The following is a 14,823-nucleotide window of genomic DNA, read 5'->3' on the forward strand; positions in this document are numbered from 1 at the left end:
GTTCACCTTTAATGTAAAGGTCTTCATTTAAATCCATTGCCTTATCCTTTACTTACTCGGACATGCTGAGATACCACAGGAGTCTGTGAACTAGGCAGAATGTTAAACACCATGTGTGCCTCAATAACTAAGCACAGCAGGGAAGAGTAAGGATGAAGTGATATCTTTCATTCTTTTTTTTTCAGTTTGTCAGACTCCAAATGTTGCTGTAATATGTAGTATAATTTTTTAATGTAAGGCCTGGTCTACACTGGGAAGCAAGGGATCGATCTAAGTTAAGCAACTTCAGCTACGTGAATAACATAGCTAAGGTCAACAACTTAAATCTGCTCACCACGGTGTCTTCACTGCAATGAGTCAACAGCTGATGTTCCCCCTTCAACTCTGCCTGCGCCTCTCGCTCCGGTGAAGTACCGGAGTCGACGAGAGAGCCCTCAGCAGTTGATTTATCACATCTAGACTAGACAGGTTAAATCGACCTCTGCTGGATTGATTTCTTCCCGTTAATCCTGCGGATAATGTAGACAAGCCCTTAGAAAGCATAACTCGTGTGACTATCCTTGCTACAAACATAAGGGACTTAAATAATTAAAATTACATCTTTGTGTTCGGGGAATTAAACTGACCAACTCTAATTATAGTTGCCTATACTGTTGTTGTTATATTCAAATGGCAAGAATAGGACTTCTTCGGTTTTGGTAGCTTTGAGGAATGTTGTTTTAGTTTAAAATACTCTTCTTTTACAGGAAGGGACAGTTTCAAAGTACCAAATCCTTTGGAAAGTCACATGGTATTTATTTTAAAGCTATGTTATGGCTAAAAAATTAATCTTAAATTCAAGATAAGTATTTCTCTAATTGATCAATTCAACCTTAAATAGATTTTAACTTCTTTATCTTAATTGTTGTGTATTCCTGTTCCCACACCTACATCACAATAGGTGGTCATCTCACCAAACATCATTGCAAATAACAATATATTCCGAGGGGTCTGTTCCCTATTTTAGGAAGCTATTTAGGATATTACAGTGGGCACATAGGTTTTCCTTTTTTTCTGAATGGCTATTTCCACCCTCCCCACCCCCCCATTTTACATCTATCGCACCCTATTACATATCAACTACAAATTCATCAGCATGCAGACGTGCCAGCTGAGAGGCCTGGCAACTTTCTTTGAGGTATTCTGTAACACTTGTTATTGGGATCTTGAAGTCTGTGTAATTTTTTTTTTCTTTTTGGCACTCTGGAGGCTGAGGTTACTGCCTCCACAATACTTCGAGCTATGGTTACTCCAAGCCAGATCCCCTTTTAGGTAGCAGGTTATACTACCAACTGAATCATATTTAGTTTTCCACTTTTTTTTAAAATGGATTAACTACACTGGTGAACCTCAAAATGGCCTAAAAGTATTAAAAACTGTTTATAAAATTTTGTTACACACAGCTTTCATTTTAACAGGGGGGAGAAGTATTTTCTCCCCATTATTTTCCCACCCAGAAATCAATTGCACTTTTACACTTTCCTACAAGAAACCTACTGAAACACACTACTAAGTATCCCTCATTTTCCTCACCCGCATTCTTTTTTTTTGTCTTATCGTCTCCATTTTGTTTTACTTATACCACTGAAGATTCTTTTGCTCTTATATTCAAAACGAAAAATTCTCTTTTAAAAAGATTTATTGATTTGTTATCTTTCAGACTGCATAGTTCCAGACTCCATTTCCTCTTTGTGGCATATATTTGAAATGAGCTGTTTGCTATCTAAGAAGCAGTCCTTTACCTGATCAATGTTTGTCCTCTTGGCTTACAGGTTATTGAAGACAATGGTGTTCGAAGGGTTGTGGTGGTTCCCCAGGCTCCAGAATTTCACCCTGGCAGCCATGCAGTAATACATCGGCCTCCGCATCATCCGTTGCCTGGTTTCATTCCTCTTCAAGCCATGATGCCCCCTCCACCACGACATGTATATTCAACAGTGACTGGAGCAGGTGATATGGCTTCGCAGTATATACCACAGTATCACACTTCACAGGTATATGGAGATCTGGGTAAGTAAATTGTCGAAGAGTTACATATCCTATCAAAGCAATGTGTTTGTGTTCTTCTGGTGACTCCAGTCCATTCAGTATTCTTCTGTTGTGTAACTGTTAGATTTAAGCAGTACTATAGCCTAAATTCGAGCTGTTAGCTAGGCATCCTGCAGTACAAATAAAGACAGTATCAGGGAACCATATACGTTTTTATTAAAGTACATTAAGTATTTTGTTTCAGAAAATTGTCTGATATCCCAGTCTAAGCAGAATTAGGGCTAGTGAGTTCTAGAAGGGAGCCCTCACACACTGGAAAAGGCAAGGCATTATATGATATGATTTTAGTGATTCAGTAAGTGTCACTTTTTCCTCTGACTCAGTATTTAAATCCATTGCCTCAGCATTATAGGTAGACCCTTTGTTCTCTATGGGACACTGGATCCAAATTCTGTGAATTTCTACCACATAAGCAATGTAGAAATCTGTGACGTTGAAATTTCCATGGTTACGTCAAGTAAATTCAAAACCAGAGCATCTGTATTGAATGAAATATGTGAAAAATAAAACAATACATTATTCCTTGTTTATTTGACACTAAATTCAATGAATACCTGAATTTTTGAATTTTTTTAAATTTTTCACTGTTCCAATATTTATGGTTTTTAGCAGAGTTGCACATTTTTGTATTAACAGCAGCAAACTGCATACCAGAAGACGTCAGGAGTGGTAGCTTCAGGTTGTGACTGCTGGGTTTGGGGTTGTTGGAGTTTTGCTTCCTGGGATCCAGTATGGAATGTAGCTTGGGTTTTTGGCAGCCAGGAGCTAGCAGAGGCTTAGGCACTGAGACGATGGGGATGGGAAATGGAAAAGGAAGAGTATTCATCTTCTCTTTCCTTCCCCTTTTGTGCAGAAACAAAAGTGACTTGGAATTTGGGGGACAGCTTGAACTCCTAGGTTACCACCCCAGTAATCTGAACACCCAATTGGCCGCTTCTCAAATATCCACCAGTGCATCAGCAACCATAAATAAGCACATTAGCAGGATTTTTCTAATAAAATGATTGATAATAAACTGGTTAATAAAGTTGAGATTCAAAATGTCATCAGTACACTTCAAAGTCAACTCTCAGTTGCAATGAATGAGTTTGCCCTCTTCGGGTCTGCTCTTTCAGGCTGTTTGCAGGCTCTGGAGGATAGTATTTCATTGCCCAATAATGGCTCAAAATTTATTTTTTTAAATGAAATGTTAGGCCTTGACTACACTAAAAAGTTGTATTGATTAAACTAAAAATCAGTTTCTAAAGCATTTTAATTAAATTAGTACAAGTCTCCCTCCCATCCCCACCCCCTGTGGACACAGTCTTATTTTGGTTTTAAAGTGTCTTATGTTGGATTTAGCTCAGTTGATTCCCTACCAGCTTATACTAAATCCAATATAAGACTCTTTTTAAAATAAAACAAGAGTGTCTACACAAGTGGTTTGTACCCATTTAACTAAGTCTGTTTAGAAACCAATTTAAACAACTAAAACTTTCTCATATATTTAAGGCCTTTAATTCTGTTGCACAATTCTATGGTAAGGCATTGATACTGCAGCCAATTCCATGACTTCAGAATTGTAGGACATATGTAGCTCTGATCATAATTGGTTTACTTATTGTATGTAGATTATTTCACACAGTAGGAAGATATAGTTAATAGCAGTCATTTTTATATTTTTAATTAAGCTAGCATTCCACCCACATATTGTTCTGAATAAAATGGTAAATATTGAAAGAAAATATCTCTCACTTTTAAAATTTTCAGACTAGAACAGGAGCTCTCTCTTCTTTTTTCTTCATATTTGAGAGTTGAATTAATATTCATATTTGTAAGTGAACTTCACAGTTATCTTTTCAGATTATGAGCAACGATATGGTACATCTACACAAGCTAAGATGCTAGTGTGTTACTTCTGCCCATTTAAAACGTTAGTGATAAATCAAAATATCCAGAAGGTTTATTCCCTCATAGTTAGATTGTTTATATATATTGTAATTAGTATTATTATAAAGTGTGTATACATATGTATGTCATGTCTATTATTGCAAAGAATACATTTTAAAAAGCTTTTTCATTTTAAGTAATCTGTTTTAATAAAATGTCTTCGCTACCAAAAGTTGATAAGTCAACCATCTCGTCCATCTGATACCTGTCTTCTCATTTCTAAATTTTTAATCTAAATGCAACCAGTGCATAAAATGAGAAAGTTAAGTGACAGATTGTTCACCCTGAGAGGAATCTCCTTTTCCCATAAGTATAACAAACACCAGCTGTTTCCTTTACTAATGACAGATAGGATTACACTGAGAAAACAGAGCTGCTGCTGTGGTGTGTACCTTTTAAAAGGCTGCACTGTGTAATTAAAGCACTTCTGTATGTGATATTAAAAAAGAATGAAAATGTTAGCGCTGGGAAAGGAAGTAGAATCTCTAGTACAAAATTTGACAAGAATGAACAGTTCTTTCTTGTTGTTAGTCATTATTTGTCCAAAGCCATGCTCTGTTTGGGTGGTTGGGCTTTTTTGGTGAAGTCACAGCTGTACACCAGTTCACCGCTGTTCACTGTTTTGACCGCCTCATCAAACAGATTAGGAGAATAGCTTTGCTCGTGATATTATAAATATACCAAAATCTACTGTTAATTTTTAAACAGAGATTAATAATGTGCTGAGCATGCCTGGCTATACTAGTTTCATTCCATTAGTATCCTTCAGCTGCTGGGGATGGTTTCTGCTGATCTCTGTTGGTTTCTGCTGCAAGACCATTAGAAGAGTAATTCATTATTCTGTTCCAAAACTTAGTTGCCAGTTGCAGCCAGTAGGAGATAGGTGAACATTTTTGACTGGAACCTCCATTGGGGTACAATGTCCATCCCCTGCTGTGCCTTACTGTTATAGTAAAATGTTCTCTAGTCCCAATTCAACAAAGCCTATTCTTCAGTTTGCTTTGCTAAATGAGTGTGGTCTGCTTAATCAGGGCTTAAGTGCTGATTCATTTTGTTTGCTCAGTATGTGGTGTTTCAGCTGCCCTGAAATGAGATCTTCAAACACTGTGGTAAGTGAATTTATACGAGTTATATGGTTTCACTGTGGTTTCTCCATTTTCTGTTTTAATACTTCTTTACAGCACTCTATTAATGAATCAGAATAGGTATTACTATCTCTGTTGCACCAACAGGACCTTGTTGAGACTACTTGGCGTCTAATTCATTGGTGGAGGGAGACAGATGTCTTATTGGCAAGCACGAATTTTTCCACATAGGTGCAGGATTTAATAGTATCAAAGAGGGCAAAGCAGAATTTGGAATATTTAAGATCTATTGTATTAACTAAAACAGGAAGACAGGTTACATTTTTATCCTTAAAAAAAATTATATGCAACAGTTAACGTTTGATTGAAATGCTAAGTAGATAAACTTTTATGCTAATTAGGTTCACAATGAGAAAAGAACAGATATAATTTCAAGATATATATGGAGTCTCTTCAAACTAAATTGTAAATATATTTTATACATTATGATATTTTCTGAGCATTTCATGTTTTTGCTTTAATGTAGATGCTCTCTCTACCCATGGAAGGTCCAACTTTAGAGACGAAAGATCTAGTAAAACATACGAACGTTTACAGAAAAAATTAAAAGTTCGGCATGGAACACAGAAAGACAAATTGAACAGTCCACCACCATCACCTCAGAAATGTCCTTCTCCCACAAATGAACATAATGGACTTGTGAAAGAACAGGACGCAAGTAGTGTCAGCACAGGATCTACAAAGAGCAAGTCTTTGGGGAAAGGAAAAAGTAATTCTCAAGTGGATACAGAAGTAGAAGGTAAGCGTTAGCAAAAAATTAACATAAATGCTACCTCTTATTCTGTGAATTGTCTGTAGAAGTGGAGCTCCCGCACTGACTAGGTTGGAGCAGCCTGTTGATTTCACATAATCTAATAAAACGGAGATTACAACCATCTTTGTTATTAAAGTGAGGGACAGGCCCAAGAGATTTCAGCTGCGAGCTGCATCTTGATTGATCTGAGCAAGTTTTGTAGGTCACATCATATAATTCCATTTAGATAAAGGTCTGCACTTCATCCACCATTGTGATTTCTCTCTTTGATGTTCTTGGTACTGCATGTTGATGTGCCTATAGAGTGCAAACAGTCTGCGTGGCACTGTAAAGGACATGGAGGGAAACAGTCTCTGCCAGAGATGACTGTAACTCTTGATGGTTGGGGGCACAATTTAAAGGTTGTGGCGGGGCATGTGACTTCCCCACTCATTTACCTCTGGCTCCTTTTTCCACTCCCTGGGCACCTCCTACACCTGCTCCAATCTGGCACCACCTTGCTCCCACTCTCCCCACAGCTCCTTCCCCACTTACTTCTCCCATCACTTCCCAACTGCAGGCGTGGCTCAGGCCAGATGGGCACTAGAAACCTACTGCCAAGCAGGTAACTCTGGCTGTGGGTGAGTAAGGGACGAGACTCAGATGGCTTCCCCGTGCCACCTCTGGTGGAGCTGCACTGCTAGCCCCGTCTCTCTGCTCTGGGCACGTCCTAGCAGGGTTCAATGGGAGCACTAGTTGCTGATGCCTTGCCCAGGCACATCACCCTCAGCTGCACTCAGCCCAAAGTCTGCATTCCTGCTGCTTTACATTTCCTCCACAGCCACTAACCATTCATCAGGCTCCTTCTAGAACACACCCACACCAGCATCAAATGCCTTGACATCGCAATCAGCTTCAGCAATGGAACCCTACAAACACCTATATAAAAAATCCCCACAGATCACCACACTTACCTCTACAGATCCAGCAACCACCCCAGACACACGAAAAAAAAAAAATCTGTTACCTGCAGACAGGCACAGTATTTGCTCTGAAAAGAAAGTCCAGGATACACATGGACAATCCACTAGAGAAATAGATCACATCATGGAATGGACCAATCAGATATGCTAGAAAAAGCTACTTCAATATAGGGGAAAAACAACCATTGATCACACAGCCCTAGTTGTCACCTACCACCCACCACCCCACACTAGACCTCTAAGGGGTATCAAACAGATACAACCCATACTTGATGGGGACCATATCCTGAATGAAATCTTTCCTAAGCCCCCTCTTCTGGCCTTCAAACAACTCCCCTCTCCCTGCCCCATCTCATCATCAGATGCAAGCTCCCCGTAGACCAGGACACACCAACTCAAAGCAGCACCATACCCTTCTAGAACAGATGCAAAACCTGCAGACATATCACCACTGCTACAATGATCAATACCAACACAGCACACCTTTCAAGGTCTGTGGGTTCTATGCATGCCTGTCACAATGTGTTAGAGAGACAAGGTGGGTGAAGTAATATCTTTTATTGGACTAACTTCTGTCAGTGAGAGAGACAAGCTTTTCAGAAGTTGGTCCAATAAAACATGTTACTTCACCCACCTTGTCTCTCTAATGTCCTGGGACTGACACAGCTACAACTACACTGCATTTCACAACGTGTGATATATCTCATCCAATGTATCAAATGCCTAACAACAACTATGCGGGTGAAACCAGACAATCACTGCTTTCTCAAATGAACTCACACAGAAAAATGATAAAAGGCAAAAACACCCTGTCGCCCATCAGCAAACACTTTTGACAAAGTTTTCACTGCACATCTGATCACTTAGTCCTCTTCCTCAAAGAAAACTGGCACAACAACTTCAAAAGACAAACCTGGGAACTTAAATTCATACCTCTGCTGGATGCTAAAACCATGGATTTAACAGAGATGCTGGTTTTATGGCTCTTTACAACTTTGCACCCATATCTAGTTAGGATGTCATCAATATTTGCTAGTGCAGCACTGAGCAAGTGAAGAAAGAAAGCAGTCATGCTGCTGCACAGGAGAGGGTATCCCCTCATCATGACTTGTCAGGGGCCAGGCCAGTTACTAACCTGCTCCCTGACTAACTTTGCTGCTAGGCATTCAGTTAGCCCAGCTGCATTGCATTGGAACTGACAGAGTAGCCACAGCACCTGATTGGCTGATGGTTTAGCAGCCATCTTTTAAGCTTAGCACCCATAGGAGATCAGCAGCTGCTCAACACATACCACGCTGACAGCTGCGCTTGCCCAGATCCTGTTTCCAGTCCTTGCTCCAGCCATTCATTCCAGTCCCTGCACCTACCTGGTTCCTATCCTACTCTAGCCTTGTTTTCGAACATGCTCCTGATCTATCTATTGTCCGCTCTCAAGCCAGCCCCTGTTCTGCTCCAGCCTTGGGCTTCAGTCCTCAGCTCAGCCTCTGGTTTACGATTCTGGTTTACCCTCTGGCTCTGGCATTCTGCTTCTGTCCCTCTAGTACTTATCCTTGACTAGTTCCTGAATTCTGTCCCTACCCCCAACTCAGCTCTAACCAGTAGGCTGAACTGTTGTCTCAATCTCTGGGGCTGACCACGCACAGCTTGGCTGGCTACATCACTTCTGTGTTCTCCCTACTGGAAGGGGCAGAGTTGTTGCTGGGCTGATCTGTGGCTATATGACTGTTGCTCGATTGCCTATTTTCACTGTGTGTGAATAGTATTGCTCTTAATGTACAGTATGTTGCAGCTTTTTAGTAAACTTAAAAAAAAATAGCATATTAGTAAGGATAGACTTCTTAGCTGTCAATAGTCTACGTGGAATAGTAAGTAAAATGCAGTTCTCACCCTTTCACTGAGAGATGTCGAGCAGTTTTATTTGGAAGGTTACAAAATAAATCAGTGAAGCATTTTATAGTACAGTTATAAACCTTAAATATGTGCTGTATATTTAAAGTAACCAAACTTTTTAGAGTAAGAAAACAGAGACTGTTCAAATTTTGGCCTGACTTTACCTTTGTTGTTTTAATTTGCACATCATCTCACTTCATCATACACACTTTTAATAGACATCATACCTCTGTTGTACATGTGTATATAATAGATGTTTCTCTTTGAGGCAGCATCCAAAATTTTATTGTCTAACAATTGAGAATCTTAACAGCAAAGGTATTTCTATGTAATCACTTATAAACTGTAATTGCTGTTTTTCTCTTAACAGCATTGCAGCTCTGTGTACCAAAATTTTTTCTTTCTACTTTCATCTTCTCTTCTTTCCTTCTCTTTTTGGTTTTAATGTTCACAGTTGCACTTGTTTATCATTGATTCAAATGCAGTTATTATGAAGTTCGGTTTTACTCTGTTCTGACTAAAAATAATAAATAAATAAATACATACACACACAGAGCAGGCCTTTTTTGCAAATCTACTTTATTTCAGTGGATTTTATGTCAACTTTGAAGTTGATTTAAAAAGAGAAAACACTTTATAATGTCACCTAGAATTGCAGTAACAAGGGCATAATAGGTCACAGATATTTTTTAATCAACTTTAACAAGAAAAATCTTACGAATATAAAATAGTGAATTGACTTGATCTCACTTTCTGGTGGGAGATTTAGCAAGTCAGGAGGGTTCACTTGAAATTTGCTCATTTTAAAAAAAAAATGAAGGAAAAATACCCTACAACTCCCATCTAACCTCTAATCTACCTAAGCCAGGTTAGATCAGTTCTCTCAGTAGTACATATGAGAAAACGTATGAAGCATCTTAAATAAGTGTTTAGTTAGTGTAAACACTTTTTTAAATATATTACGAAAAAAATAGGGTAGGTAACTGAGATATCTAAGATGTCTCCTAAGCCCTCCAAAGCAATGGGTTATTTAAACTCAAATAAACATATTTTTAGGAGATGGTTATGCCTCTATAATCTATGAAATTTATACAGCCCCCTTGTTTAGGTACTCTTCTTTCAGTTTTAGAGTTCCTTATATCAATGTAGCTTAAATTGATAAGGAAGTTCCACTTGCACACATCTAAATGTGTGTGTATTGTCTGGATTTAAAAAGATGCTTTATTGTAAAAATGTTAAACAGTTATTCATTGACTTTTGTTTGTTTTGTTTTTTAAGAAAAGGATGAAGAAACAAAAGCACTCGAAGCACTTCTTTCAAATATTACCAAGCCAGTGGTAAGTAAATGCTACTTTCCACAAAATCAGAATTGAGCTATTCATGTTTTACCCTGTAGTGATACTTGGTTTTCTGTTGTCCAGGTCTGGACGACCTTTGGATAGCAACAGTAATGAAAAATCACCAGACTGAGGGCTCGTCAGTCACAGAAGTTCAAATTACTTACAGTGGTCATTTCATAAATTTTAGAGAAACTGACTTTTTAAAACTTACTAAGCTGAATTCTTTTCTTGCTCGCCCTGATACAGTCCCAGTGTAATTAAGAAGAGAATTTCACCCGCTGTAAACTCGTCAAGGTTAAAATCATTCAGACACACACAGAATCCTGTTATTTTGTTGTTTCTGTTCTGTGTATGTGGCATTAATGCAGCTGACATAATAACTATACAGGTAAAACTCTCTCTTATAATAGGCAGTTTATCATTAAAGGAATAAGGGAAATGTTTGTTAACATTCAAAATCAGTTTCAAAAGTAAAAATTTTCAGTAAATTTTCAAATAATTATTCAGTATATTACAAGCAGAAATTTGCTCATTCAGTACTTAGGCAAGTGTATATGGATCGCTGAGGGGAATTGTCTTTGTAGCTTGAAGTGCTATCAGTATGCTGGCTGAGCTGCAGCTTTACTACATCTTTTAATTGAAGTTGAATGGCATGGTGTCCATTTTCCCAATTCCTGAGTGAAAAAGGGCCTTGGACATGGAAATTCAACTAATTTACTATGCAGTGAAAAAAGTAAGATTCACCCTGAATGAAGTACTGTCAAATGCACAAAGTAAACAAATGGAGAAAATATTTTTTTAGTCTGTAACTGCTTGTTCACCTCCAGACCTGTGTTTGCTGAGTTCCATAAGGATCAGTTCTCTCTCAGTTTCTATTCAACATCAAAATGAAGCCATTAGCAGAACTACTGAGACCTAATGAGCTCATATGCCAACAATATGCAGATGAGAGCTCTTTGTATCCTTCAAAACATAAGGCAAAACCATTTCCATTATCCTAGCCCAATGCTTGACAAGGATCAGCTAATACATGAAGAAAAGCTGGGTTAAGTTAAACCTGCTTGACAAAGAGATGCTTCTGGTTGGCAGAGTGTAATGATCCTCACTCAAGGATTGGTCAGGAAGCATGGCCTAGTGGTCAGGGACATGACCCATGAAGAGCAGGGGAGTTGTTGTTAGAGGATCCAAGGCCCTCCCACTCCACCAGGCTCCAACCTAGAGTCCTTTGGGGCCACCAGTGGTCTGGCAACTGAGGCTGCTTAAGCCTGCCCTCCCTGGGCCACTTCCTATCTCGCCTACCTGAGGCCAGTTCAGTCCAAGGTTTTCCTCTGCTGGGATAGTCAAAACTAGGGATGTAAATAACATGTAAAAACAGTAACCGTGTAACCGATTAAAATTCTGTCGGTTACATAGTTAAACATTTACTCAGGGAACTAGGGTTGCAGGGGATGCTGCTGCACTCCCATGTTTTACGAGGGGCTCTGCTACCACCCCGCATCCTGGGATCCCCGCTGCTGCCCCCATGTCTGGGTCTCTGCTGCTGCCCGGGGTTTCAGAGCTTGTGCCACATGCTACAAGTCTATGCCTAACAGCAATTCCCATGACTCCTGTCTCCGATGTCTGGGAGAGTCTCATCAGGCAGAGTGCTGCAAAATCTGCAAGGCCTTCAAGCCACGCATTAAGAAAGAAAGACTTTCACCTTAAGCAGTTGCTCATGGAGGCCGCATTACAACCACTGGCCCCTGACCAACCGGCACTGGCCGCAGCTTCCTTGGTGCGAAGTGCCCTGGCATCTGTGCGCAACGCAGCACCGCGCAGGCACCGAGACAGGATGACCAACCTCAGCACTGGTCGACCTCTCTGGCACCAACTAAGTGTCACAAGAAAGGGGAAAGAGGGCACTCTCCCCAAAGCGCTACTAGCTGCTCAAAGAAGCTCCCGGCACCCAAAGACAGATTGCAGGCCCGAGCCAAGAACTGACACCATCGACACCGGCGCCACAGGCCCCATTAAGTCCAGTACCTAGCGGATTCAGTGCCAACGAATGTCTGGAGGAGGTCCTCGAACACCTTGCCACGCCCGACACTTTCAAGGCAGCAAAAGACCTCACTGAGTTGTTGGCTCCAAATCCCCTCCCGTGCAGGAAGAAGCCCAAGAGGGTGCCGTCCAGAAGGAAGCCGGCAATGGTGCGCCACTCGAGGTCACTGTCTCGGCACCGCTCCCGTTCAAGCTTGGTGTCCTGTTATTCTCTGGTACCTACGACCCAGCGCTAGGTTACAGCACCAGAAGCGAACCCAACAGCAGCACCTGCGATGACTGCATGCCAGTCCAAGATGCCATTGGTCACCTGGCACTAGAGGAGTGCAGTACTGACAACATCATCAGCATTGAGTGAGAGGCACCGGTCCCAGTCCCAAGACTCCCAGTACCGTTCGCGGTCCTGGTCAGCCATACACCGCTCCCCAGCTCCATGGCACCCTGCGGCCGCTCAACGTTCAGCACTGCCCTGGTCCTCTCCGTCAACAACCTCTGGCTCCGAGGCCGACTCCGGTCGCTCCAGCTATAGCAGACATCAAACCATGGCCAGCAGAGAATCCCACTCAGCATAGCAGCCACAATGGCCTCCTCTGGGTCCATGGCACCTGCTGGACCCCATGGGCCTACCACTAGCAGCCGGGCATCACCTCCAGAGCCTCTAGGTCTGGGTAATCCATGCAACACTATTCCAGGTTGCCACACAGGCATGCATCAAGGACAAGGGAGGTCACTCTCTCCAGGCTGCCCCTGGATTCCCAAGAGCAACCAGCACTTCCAGGCCTAATGCCCGAGGCAGTGCCAAGCACTGCGACACCTCAAGAGGTGTCAGCCCCACCAGGCCCTGAAGTGACCCAGGCATATGGGGACACACAGGAGGGTCTAGGTGAGGGCAACCAGCAGCACCTCACTTCCTCCTCTTCCCCAGACGAGATGGTGGTGGGCACATCTGTCTCAGGACCACCACTGATCAATCACGGGGCTCACCAGGAGCTACTCCACAGGATTGCCCTCAATATGGGACTCCAGGCAGAAGAAACAGTCGAGCGAGGGAATCCTATGGTGGACATCCTGACGCTCGAGGGTCCCTCCTGAGTCGCGCTTCCTCCCATAAAAATCATACAGATGAATTACAATGCTATATGGCAGACCCAGCCTCCATCATGCCAGTGGCCAGGGAGGTAGAAAGGAAATACTTCACCCCTTCCAAGGGCTACGAGTTCCTGTTCTGCCATCTGACTCCCTGTTCCCTAGTTGTTTCAGCAGTCAGTGAGAAGGAAAAACAGGGCCAACAAGCCTTGGCCCCAAAGGCCAAGGAGTCGAAGCATTTGGACCTCTTCGGTACCCTCCAGCTATGCATAGCCAACCAGCAGGCAATCCTTATAGACATAACTTCAACTCTTGGACATCATTGTCCAAGTTTAAGGATCACCTGCCCCAGGACTCTCACTCTGAGCTTGCAGTGTTAATCGAGGGGAAAAACGGTGGTGGCTAAGACTTCACTACAAGCTTCCCTCGATTCAGCTGACTCTGCGGCCAGAACCATTGCCTCAGGGGTAGTCATGCAACGTTCAGTGTGGCTCCAGGCATCAGGCCTCCCTCCAGAGGTCCAGAATACCCTCCAAGACCTTCCCTTTGAGGGCTTGGGCCTTTTCTCAGAGCAAACAGACTCCAGGCTGCACGGCCTTAAGGATCGCCAGGGATGCATACGCCGGCAACCCAGAGAAAGTCCTTCAGACCTCAGCCTCCGCAGCATTGGCAGTATCAACCCCACCCCAAACAGGAGCCATATCGCAGGAGGGGCAGAAATAACAGGCATAGACGCAGAATAATGCGCCTAACCAAGGCCAGAATAAACCCCAGCCCGGAAACAAGCAAGGGTTTTGAAGGTGCACCTGAGAACAGTGTACCAACCCACTTCCCGGATCCATCCCCATGGTTTTTAAACCAGCTATCCCACTTCTACCATATGTGGTCCCATATAGCATTGGACTACTGAGTACGGTACAGATGGGATACTTTTTCCAGTTCTCCTCCACCTTCCCCGTTCCTCTTCAGGGACCCCTCTCACGAGCAACTCCTTATGCAGGTTTGTTCGCTCCTTGAGATAGGTGCAGTGGAGGAGGTTCCACAGGAGCTAAGGGGAAAGCGGTTTTACTCCCATTACTTTCTAATCCCCAAGGCAAAGGGGGGTCTTCGACCCATTTTAGACCTTCACAGACTCAACAAATTTATGGTCAAACTCCGGTTCCATATGGTCTTCCTAAGCAGTATCATTCCATCGTTGGTCCAGGGGATTGGTATGCTGCCCTCGACATGAAAGATACATACTTCCATATTGCCATTCATCCGGTGCACCAACACTTCCTCTGGTTTGTCGTAAACCAATATCACTACCAGTTCACGGTTCTCCTGTTTGGTCTGTCCACAGTCCCCCAGGTGTTCACAAAATGCATGGTGGTGGTGGCGGCCTCCCTGCGGAAAAGACAAGTTCGAGTGTATCCATACCTCGACGACTGACTACTGACAGGTCATTCCAAGGACGAGGTCCAGTCCCATGTGATGATGGTCATGGACACATTTCACAGACTGGGGCTTCTCCTCAGTGTACCCAAATCGTCACTCATACCTGCCCAAAGGATAGAGTTTACAGGGGCAATCCTGGATTTGGTACAGGCAAA

At 42.4% G+C, this 14,823-nt stretch overlaps 1 protein-coding gene across 9 annotated transcripts in view; it reads left to right on the plus strand.

The window, feature by feature from the left end:
* FNDC3A (fibronectin type III domain containing 3A) overlaps nucleotides 1–14,823 on the plus strand; it is a 199,454-nt gene that overhangs the window by 117,607 nt on the left and 67,024 nt on the right. For 8 of the 9 annotated variants that reach the window (XM_032785407.1, XM_032785400.2, XM_075061585.1 and 5 more), the window contains 3 exons: nucleotides 1,812–2,049; nucleotides 5,629–5,901; nucleotides 10,047–10,105. In XM_032785407.1, the coding sequence (XP_032641298.1) occupies nucleotides 1,812–2,049; nucleotides 5,629–5,901; nucleotides 10,047–10,105 (570 nt within the window). Of the gene's footprint in view, nucleotides 1–765; nucleotides 791–1,811; nucleotides 2,050–5,628; nucleotides 5,902–10,046; nucleotides 10,106–14,823 lie in introns of those variants that run through there. The other variant, XM_075061586.1, reaches the window with a different exon arrangement.

Source organism: Chelonoidis abingdonii, chromosome 1 (assembly GCF_003597395.2).
Source record: "Chelonoidis abingdonii isolate Lonesome George chromosome 1, CheloAbing_2.0, whole genome shotgun sequence".
NCBI lineage: Eukaryota > Metazoa > Chordata > Testudines > Testudinidae > Chelonoidis > Chelonoidis abingdonii.